The sequence below is a fragment of the Echinops telfairi genome, unplaced genomic scaffold (assembly GCF_000313985.2).
Source record: "Echinops telfairi isolate 266 unplaced genomic scaffold, ASM31398v2 ScPeMD7_7473;HRSCAF=8511, whole genome shotgun sequence".
NCBI lineage: Eukaryota > Metazoa > Chordata > Mammalia > Afrosoricida > Tenrecidae > Echinops > Echinops telfairi.
The window spans coordinates 481,025-491,294 of NW_022111377.1; the positions used below are offsets into that span (position 1 = coordinate 481,025).

Below are 10,270 nucleotides of genomic sequence, written 5' to 3' on the forward strand. Positions count from 1 at the left end.
TTGTGTCCATCTGCCTCACAGCCGCCCTACAGGACAGGGTCGAACTGCCCCTGCGGGTTTCTGAGGCTCTACATCTCTACCGGAGCAGACAGCCTCATCTTTCTCCCTGGGAGGGGCTGGTGGTTTCAAACTGTGGGCCTTGGGTTCAGCAGCCCAACTGTGTAACCTACTGCACCACCAGGGTCCCTGCTCGGCCACAGCCTCCCCTGCAGCGGCTCTCCATCTGGTGAAAGGGACCCCATCGCCCTGCATCCACTCTTTGATTTATCTACCAACAGTTTGACTGAGAAATCTTTCATGCACCGTGTGATTCAATGGTGTCAATATATTAAAAAGAGTTGTGCGTCTGCATCCACTCTCCGAGACACGGAAGTCCATCATGGCGTGCTGTTTCCTACGGGCACAGTCATTAAGTACGCAGCTGCCAACGGGAAGGTCAGCAGTTTGCACCCACCTGCCACCCTGCTCCCATAAAAGGCAGCTGTGGAAACCCTCAGGGGTGGTTCCGCTCAGTCCTGTGGGCTCCCAGTGAGTCAGATGCAACTGGAAGGCAAGTGGATGGCTGCCTAAGGGCACAGAGGTGAAGCACCTGTCACTGGCAACCACTTCAGTCCCCCTGGAAGCAGTGCAGAGCGGGCCAGGAGCCCAGGAACAAAGCTGGAATGGGGACCAGCAGAGAAAACCAGCAGAGGAAGCCAGCTCTCACCTGGCCTGATGCCGAGCCATTCATTTACAGTGAAAGTGGGGGCTCTGAGCTCCTCCTGGCTTCTCCCTCCCAAGTGCCTTCATTGCCCAACAACCTTGGCTTGTGTACGAGACTGAAGCAACTGGGCCTCACAACCCACAAGTGGTACTGCGCCACCCTCTGTTGTGTACAGCACTTCTCTTCAAAGCCCTGGAGAGCAGAGCGGCTGACCTGACCTCAGTCAAGTGTGCAGATAACCAACAGTCCGCGTCTGCTGAGAGCAAAGCAATGGGGGCAGCATGATCGAGGCCGAAAGCCAAGGGGGTGGGGCTGTCTTCAGGGTGGGAGAAAGCCAGGCCGTGAGGCCTGGTCAGGCCGAGAACATGGTGACCAGCCAGTAGGAAGAGTTGTGCTTCTTGGAGACGGATGTGGGCCTTGTGAAAAATACCAAAGCCATCCAGCTCGCCGGTTCTCATTCCTTGTCTGTAAAGAAACCTTCTGGTTTCCATGTGGTTGCTCATGGAGCATTTCCTACAGGGAGAGAGCTCGCTAGCTTGCTGACAGCCATAGCCAATTACCTCCCAGGGCACAAAGCTCATGATTTAGTACAATGCCACTCCAGCATTCTTGCTTTCAAGTCACGTCTGAGTCTGGTTCGTGGGAATCAATTCACCAGGATCACATGAGCAATATGAAAAGCAAAACAAGTACCAACAATTGCTGTTGCATTAACTTGGCCTCACGGCAGCCTCCTATGAGTCAGGGGAGAGCTGTGCTTCATCATGTTCGCAATGGCTGGTTTTTGGAAGGAGATTGCCAGGACTTGCTCCTGAGGCACCCTGGTTGCCAGGACTTGCTCCTGAGGCACCCTGGTTGCCAGGACTTGCTCCTGAGGCACCCTGGTTGCCAGGACTTTCTCCTGAGGCGCCCTGAGTGGGCTCAGGGCGAACCTGCCGCCTTTGGGTCAGTAGCAGCTGCTTTCATCCAAAGAGCAACTGCTCTCATCGCCCGGGAGACAGCAGTTGGGATGAACAGATCTGATTGAGTTTTTAAAGTTCTGAAGTCCAGGCCTAGAGCCAGGGGTGTATGTGTGGTGACCTGACCCAGGCAGTGTGCGCCACCCGACCCACGGATATAAAAATAAACCACTTCTGTTTGCTGGCATGGCTGGTTAATCATTTTCACGGATTGTTAGCACTTACCTACTCATGTTATTAAGAGAGACCCATCGCTGGGAAAGGGCCTTCTGCTTGGTAAAGAAAAGGGGCAGAGGGAAGAGAAAGGCCTTGGACAAGATAGATGGACGCAGTGCCTGTGACAATGAATTCAAACATAGCGACAACTGTGGGGACAACTGAGGACGGCACTGGACCGGGCAGTGTCTTGTTCTCTTGTACGTGACTGACCTGACAGCACACAACAACAACAACCTCATAGTAGTGACTCCACTGCCTTCCAGTCGATGCCGAGTCACAGCAACCCTGTAGGACACAGAAGAACTGTCCCTCTGGGTCTCTGGGGTTAACTTGTTACGGGATCAGAAGACCCCATTTTCCTCTCACCAGCTAGTGGTTTCGAACTGCTGACCTTGCAGTTAGCAGTCCAACTCGTAGCCACTCCGCCACCAAGGCTCCTATTGTGGTAACAGCCATTGCGAGCTTCCAGCTCACTGCCATCGAGTCGATTCTGACTCATAGCAACCCTGTAAGACAGGGCAGAGCTTCCCACGAGGCCATTAACTCCTTATGGGATAGAAAGCCTGCGGAGTGGCTGATGGTTTCAAACTCCTGACCTTGTGGTTAGCAGCCCAACAAGTAACCACTATACCACCAGGGCATGGTTGTTACTTCACCGGGGCTCCAAACGTTCACTTCACTCTTTCCTACAGAAACCATGTTTCATGTTTTCTTCCTGGGATGGATGGAATCCACAAAAAAGCCAGCAGCCAAATGGTTCCACTCCACGGGTGACTGCCTGGGTGAGGCTCACAGGACCTTTGTCTCAGCTAATGGGCCGAGCCTGCCCACAAGGCAAGCAGGGTTCCCCTGCTACAAAGCTCACGAAGCTGCATGCACGAGCAAATCAATGTTCTGTGGTCCTATTTTCAAATCTGAACAATCTGGGAGGCCCGTCGCCTAGCGTCTCTTCCAGACAAAGAGGTCAAGGGCCAACACCCTCCTAGCCCAGCCTGCGGAATGCCTCTGACTTCCCTGCTTCCTTCCATTGAGGACGGGGGGCTCCTGACACTCGTTCTTTGTTTGTATCAGCGAGGAAGGTGCTGAGCTTCTCCACAGCAGGTTATCTCTCTGAACATTATTCAGGCAAGTGGACATTACGAGCCCCCTTGAAATTGTGAGAAGATAGGCAGGCCCGATATCAGCACCCACTTGAGTCAGTTCCGTGCGCTGCCGGGTCTCCTCTGGAGTGGGGAGACATTACTTGGAGGGTGTGCCATCTGGGCTGAGCTGACCGCCTAAGAAGGGATGCCGCCTCGCTCACCAGGGCCTCTAGCACACTCCATCCTTAGACGTTCCTAGCAGCTGCAGCCAGGCAGGCCAAGCTGTTTTTGCAAGGCTCACACCCACGGGAAGATGTTGGGCAGAACAACGACCTACCTACAGAAAAATGAAGCGCTCCCTGATAGTAAGGAGTATTTCTCCTTCCCAATGATGGACACCGTGAAAAGGAGCAGGATCCGGAGTGAGCTAGTTGTCAAATATGACAACCAGGAATGTTTACAGGGCAAGCACGCAGGAGAAAAGTCCAGGGCTGGGGCCTATTGCAGTCACTCTCGCTGCAGTCCGATAGATCACTGTGTCTAGTTCATCGGGGGCGGGGGAGGACAGTGCTGCTCTCTGGAAAGCTGTAGAGGCAACTTGCTTGTCCATGAGGGTTGATCGATCGTTGCTATCAGGAGCACTGGGAAAATCCTGTGGGTGCAGAGCTGCCCAGTGTGCTGCCTGTTGTTTTCAGCCTGCTTAGAGACCCGGCTCAGGAGTCTTCAGATGATGGATGGGACTGGGAAACCAGGCACAGTGGGCCCGTGACAAGGAGCAACAGCATGAGGCCGAAAGCCAGGAGTTCTGACTCCTCACGCTGCTTGCTGCCAATCTCGTGCCGTCAACATCAAGCCTGGCCACAAAATTCTAAGGAAAGCCTCCTATTGCCATAGCGGCTGCCTGCTCCAATGTCAAGGCTTAGGGAAGTCATTCTGCGTACAAACGGAACAGGGTTCTATAGACATCCGTGTACATCAAATAGTGGCTCAAGAAGCAAAACAAACAGATGAATGGACCAGCCGAAGGAGCCTCTCCATAAAATAGAGTTTCATTGAGCCAACCAGAGAGATGACGTTCGGACGTGCGGCTGAATCTTGAAAACAGTATGCTGAGCGAAATCCATACCACCCCACCCATTGCCACGGTCAATTCCAATGCTTAGGGAGCCTACAGGACAGAGTCCGACTGCCCCGACCGACGGGTTTCCAAGGCTGTACATCGTATGGAAGCATATGGTTCTTGCTCCCGGAAGAGCAAAACACAATGGGTGGAATGGGAAACCCAGTAAGGGAGCAGATAAAAGACCATCTTTGACCTAACTCCAGAGAAGAGATCTCCAGTCTAGGCCAGACAAAGTTCTCTGCAGCAAAGGGCCTGGGCTAGCAGTCATTCCTTTAAGCTGGTTGACCATCAAGCTGGGCAAGGCGGGGCCTTTGATTGGAATGCGAATGGAGGATTTAGGGAGCACACGTAAATACCACAGGGCCCGTGTTAAGGGTCTGTGTACCTAGAAGTTCCCTAAAAGGGCATGCAAAGTTGTGTGACTGTATGAATGTATCTGGGGACAGGGTCCACAGCTCTCGCTCGGTTCTCAAAAGGACCTTTAAAGCTCCTGCACAAAAGAATGAAACTACGGCAGAACGTGGTCAATGTGCTTTGGAAGTGAAAGCAAAAATTATGCCGCAGTAAGTACCTTAGCACAAGCTTAGCTTTGCAGCTCAGCAGAATCTGGCCTTTGCCCATATCCTCCAGGCCAAGGGCATTATAATGGGTAAAATTCTCTTGCAAGGATGGTGAGCATCTACCAGAGCTGTCATCTAAATCCACACCGAATGACAAATGAATGTGTGCTGCAGATAATGAGACGGAGCCAATTCAGCAGGGACATTTCCAGAATTCCCTGGGGAGCACCAGATGCCATGGACCGCCAGTCCCTTCTCTGATCACCATCTCCTAGGTTTCCATTATATGCAGAGCTCTGTCTGCCAGGGAGCATTGGGGATGATGAGAAAGGGAAATTCATTCCCCATCTACAGACAAACGTGTTGGCCTAACCCCATCCTAAAAGTAAGTCGTGTAATAAGCATTTGAAAATATAACTGTACCAAGAAGTCGTCACTTACAAATAACCATCCTGTGGACTTAAGCCAAGACAAAACCGTAGTAACCACAGAAACATCGGTCATCTTCAAACAACGACAAGGTGCCCATGGCTGGCAATCTCGTTCTCCATGGTTATGGCCGGGGAGCCTGAGGGAGCCTGAGGCAACGCTTCTATTTGTACGACAACTTTTCTCATAGTGATTCCCTTAGTGATGTCCTAATACGGCCACCACAGTTTGTGTCTCAAACCCAAATGGTGAAGCGGTACTTACAATATGTAGGCAATCACTCCGATGGACCAACAATCAACAGCTTTGCTGTAAGGTTTCTGGGCAAGGACTTCAGGAGCTGTGGGAAGAGAGGACAAAAGTGTGGCCGTTTCAGTGACTGTGGCATAAGACGATGTTCGGTTTCTTCCGTCTCTGAGTAGGGAGAAAAGACGAATTTGATCTGCCAGCTTTTCTAGCTAAATAAAAATTGAAGACAATGTGTGTGTATGTGTATGTGTACAACAAAATTATCAATCTAAATCCATTAATAGACACTTAATTGCTATCTATTATATCTTTGGGCTGTGCCCAAGGCTCACCCAGCTGAGGCAGAAAAAGACAATATGGGGCACTTGTGACTTCACCTTAATCCCAACTGAAAGACCATTTGTATAGAACCTCGCCAGATGCTGCGGGGTGCTGGGTGGTAGGTGCTGTGGGTGGTGGGTGTTGTGGGGTACTAAATATTCTTCCATCTGCCTTCATGGAGTTTACAATTGAATAGAAAGCCCAAATCCACTGCCATCAAGTAGATTTCAACATAGAAACCCTATATAGGGTTTCTGAGAGAGTAAATCTTTATGGGAGCAGACAGCCTCTCCTTCTCTCACAGGGTGGCTGGTAGACTTGAACCACCAATCATGTGGTTAGCAGCCTAACACCTAATCCACAGTGCCACCAGGGGATTTGTACTAGGCTTACTCTAAGTTCATTCTGCAAGGCTTTGGGGTAGGTTCTCTGTCTTTTCATTGTCTTATCTGTGGAACAGGAAAAGCGCTACTGAATCTCACTTTCCTGTTCTGAAGTTGCCCGGCCTCGGGGAGGGGACTGCACTGAGTTTGTGCTCTCCTTGAACTCCCTCTTCCTGGCCTCGTGGCTACAGATGAGGCCCAGGCGCCTGGCATAGTTGACACTCAAAACAAATTGGTAAGGAGTACATTGATACAAGAAAAGACACCAAATAGTATTCACAATGAAAATCTTTTAATCCCCAAAGAGCTGGTGAAGCGACTTTCCAGTGACATTAAAAGGGGAGAGGAAATACTCTTTTTGGGGACAAAAGGCTATACCTTAGAAGGCACTTGTAATAGACTGATATGTTATATTGCGCAGATAATCCGAGAAGCTGGACTATAGGCAGAAGGAGGCATCCGGGTCAGAGGGAAGCTATTGCACAACCTCCGAGATGCAGACGACACGCTCTTGCTTGCTATAGTGAGGAGGACCTGAAGCACTGGCTGATGAACATCAACGGTGGCAGCCTTCAGTATGGATTACAACTTAATGTAAAATAAGACCCAAACCCTCACAACTGGACCAGTAAGTAAGGTCGTGGCAAATGGAGAAAAGGTTGAAGTTGTGAAGGAGTTTGTCTTGCTTGGACCCACAATCCATGCTCCTGGAGGCAGCCGTCAAGAGATCAAAAGCTGTGTCTCCTTGGGTTAACCTGCTGCACAAGACCTCTGTACAGTGTTGAGAGCAGGGAGGTTGCTTTGAAGACTAACATGCGCCTGGCCCAAGCCATGGTATCTTCAATCACCTCATATACATGTGAAAACTGGATATTGAATAAGGAAGATTGAAGAAGAGGTGATGCTTATGGTGCTGGTGAAGAATACTGAAAGAAGAAACAAATATATCTTGGAAGAAGTGCAGCCAAAATTCTCCTTAAAGGCAGGGACAGTGAAACGTCGGCCCGTGTATGTTGGACAAGGTGTCAGGAGAGACCAGTCCCTGGAGAAGGACATCCTGCTTGGTAAAGTAGAGGGGCAGCGACAAAGAGGAAGACCTTCAACTGCATGGATGGACGCAGTGGCTGCAGCAATGGGCTCACACATAAGAACAAGGTTGGGGAGGGCACAGGACTGGGCAGTGCTTCCTTCTGTTGTCCATCTGGACAATCGAGTTGGAACCAACTCAATAGCACCGATCCACACTCTGCTGTGTGATGTGGTCTAAGAGCTTGGAGTGCACTAACCCTCCCCAATAATCATGGGGGTGGATGGTTCTTGATCCCCACCGTCATTACCATCCTTAAGAGACAGTGAGGGAATGAAGGCAACTGTGAGGTGAAGGAGTTTGTCCCAGGCCTTCCAGTTGGAAAGAGGCACGGTCAGGTTTGAATCTGGCAGATTGAATCTGGTAGGCGGCCCCGCTACACTTCCCCCCAAAGGGGAACAGCAGGGAGCTGGGTCTTCGGCTAGTTGTTCATAAACATCTCCTAATGTGATTCTGAGAATGTGAAAGTCTGGCCCTTGATAGGAGGTGTACTATCTACACCTCCTGTCAATTGCCACTGAATGGATCCCCATTCATGGGGACCCAGATTGGTCAGCATAGAGACAGATCTGTCAGCGTAGAGACAGATCAATGGCTCAATGGCATTTTAATTTTTTAAAGCCGATTTCCAGGCCTTTCTTTTACCTCTGGTTAACAGTTGGATAACAGTGCACCATCGGGCAAAACAGCTCCGAGAAGTTCAGTCGCTTGTTAAGGCCATCCAAGTAGACCTGGAAGAGCAGGGCTTTACTCCCGGCCAATCTGACCCTCTCCTTGCTCCTCCAACTAGAATACATGGCGTATCAAAGTGGGTGTATATTCAGCTTGTAAGAAAAAGCCCCTCTCCAGAAAGCAGTAACAGAAATCCTTTCGTTCTGTTGAAGAGAAATAGCTTCCTGAGCAAGAAGGAAAAAGGACAGAAACGATTGTTGGCCGTCTCCGGTTATGAAGGTGAGAAATACAATCCTCAAATCTCACTTCAGGTCTCAATCTTCAGTCCTCCCAAATTCATCAGACTTTCTAGCGAGAGCAAAGTAAGTAAAGGTGTCAGTCCTTCCTCTGCTGTGTTCACCCACAACGCAGGGAGCAGAAGGAGAAGCAACTGGAAATCAAGGGAGCCCTGGCAGTGGAGAAGGAGCCTTCAGACCACTGTGAGCCGACTGCCTCCAGGCATCCTCTTCCCCATAACTGTGAAGAGCATATTTCTCTATCTCTTCTACACCAGCAGCTGCCAAAGGGAGCCGTTCACCACAGCCAATGCCTTCATGACTTAAGAGCTCTGGGCTCCCTGAGGTGACACTCACGTCTGAGTGGCCACAGAGGCACAGATGGCACGAGGTGACACATTTGCAGGGACCATCTTTCCAGGTCTCTAGGGCTAGCCTTGTGGCTTGATGGAAAATTCAGAAGAGGTCGAGACAGGTCACAGCAAGAGGCCTGACCTGGTGTGCCCTCCCAGCCCAGCGGACTGCAGCGTGCTGTGAGCACAAAGCCAGGCTGCTGAGGTTGAGGCGGGCCAGTGCTGCTCAGAGAGCCTTGCTGGGTCCAGACACAGCACACACCCAGCTGTCAGGGGGTGCAGAAGCACAGAGCTCGCGAGGGACAGGGCAGGCTCTTCTGTCACCAAGCAGGACACCAACCAGCAGGTGCCAGGTGAGACAGCCCCGTGGGGAAGGAGCACAGAGAAGGAAGCTGTACCACCTGCAATAAGCAAAGATTGGACGGAACCCTGAGCCATGATCTTTGTTACTGCTGTCCGTTGTCATGGAGTCAGCAACCTCACGTGCCACAGATGGACCTACAGCGGCCCCACGCTCTCTGGCATCTTTGAAACCACTGCGCCTTCTGAGCCCCTTCCAACGTAGGAGGTACACTTTCCAGCACTGTGTTGGACAATGCTCTGTGGGGCTGCCTGGGCTTTCGCCAACTACTTTCAGAAGCACACCACCAGGCCTTTCTTCCTAGCCTCGAAGCTTGGCCGGACCCTGACTACTATGGGTGACATCGTTGGTCCTGAAATCATGGTGGCATTGCTTCCAGCATCATGGCAACAGGCGAGCCCCCCTAGTATGATCAGCCAAGTTGGGTGCTGGGGATAAAAAATCCAAACGGACCATGGTCTTCTCAGAGGGATGAGGGACCACGGTGCGGGAAAGCTGGCATCTTTCCAGAGTGGAATGAACACTCCCTGTTATCTTGAGCTTTCCATCCCGACAGTCCTCCCACCGTGGGAGGGAGGCTTCTTTACAAGAACAGCATCTTCATCCTCCCCCCACCTCCATCATCTGATAAAAGAGGAACATACTGGCACCATCCGTTGCTCAGAGAAATGAGAAAACAGCACGGTTCCCCTCTAGGAGCCTCCCATGCGTGCACACCACACACTTCACCTCCCATCTGGAGGGGTCAGCAACCTGTGCGCATCTGTCCGGGAACCTGTACAGGCTGGGGCCACGCACACGAAACTTACACGCTTGCATTCTTGAAACTGCACACGACACTTACAACGTTTTTGAATCGAGCTTTTGTTCAAACGAAAAGGTTGATAACATTAAGTGTAGGGTTTGAAATATATATATTTTTTAAAGTTTCTGATTTGGATCTAGTAAAATGGGCATTAAGGGAAAAGAATGAAATAATCATTATTGCAGGTAATCTGTGTGAGAACACTACTACCATCAAGGGTTTTGTTTTGTTTTTAACCAATTGGAGGCTTTGCCTTCCAATTTTGGCTTTCCAGTTCTTTTTTTTTTTCTTTAGAGTGAAGATTTTTAGTAGCAACGTGACTGTGGGCGGTCACTTGTTTTTATTTCGTTTTGGTTTTACTTTCCATTGTGAATTGGGAGAAGGTCTACAGCGTAGATTCTGAGTGAGTTCTGTGTTCAATTGTTCATACATATTGTGTATCACATTACTGATTGCCGTCCCCACGAAGAGACACCAACGCTGTCACTTCCTGCTTCAGTCCTCAGGGTTCTGAACTTTCCCTTGGGCTAAGCTGCCCCTTTGAGCTCACACTGCCGACCAGTCTAGGGAGGGCGTTCCTCCTCCAGTGGGTTCCTAAGTGGGCCCTGAAACCAATGCAGGGGGTGAAGTGTAACGTCATGGTGAAAACAAGGGAGGGGCAAAATGAACTGATGCCAAGGGCTCAAGCA

General features: G+C 50.6%; 1 protein-coding gene across 1 annotated transcript in view; it reads right to left on the reverse strand.

Moving 5' to 3' along the window:
• CAMK1D (calcium/calmodulin dependent protein kinase ID) overlaps positions 1-10,270 on the reverse strand; it is a 171,081-nt gene that overhangs the window by 42,494 nt on the left and 118,317 nt on the right. The window contains exon 4 of the mRNA XM_004712636.2: positions 5,340-5,415. Within this exon, the coding sequence (XP_004712693.2) occupies positions 5,340-5,415 (76 nt within the window). The remainder of the gene's footprint in view (positions 1-5,339; positions 5,416-10,270) is intronic.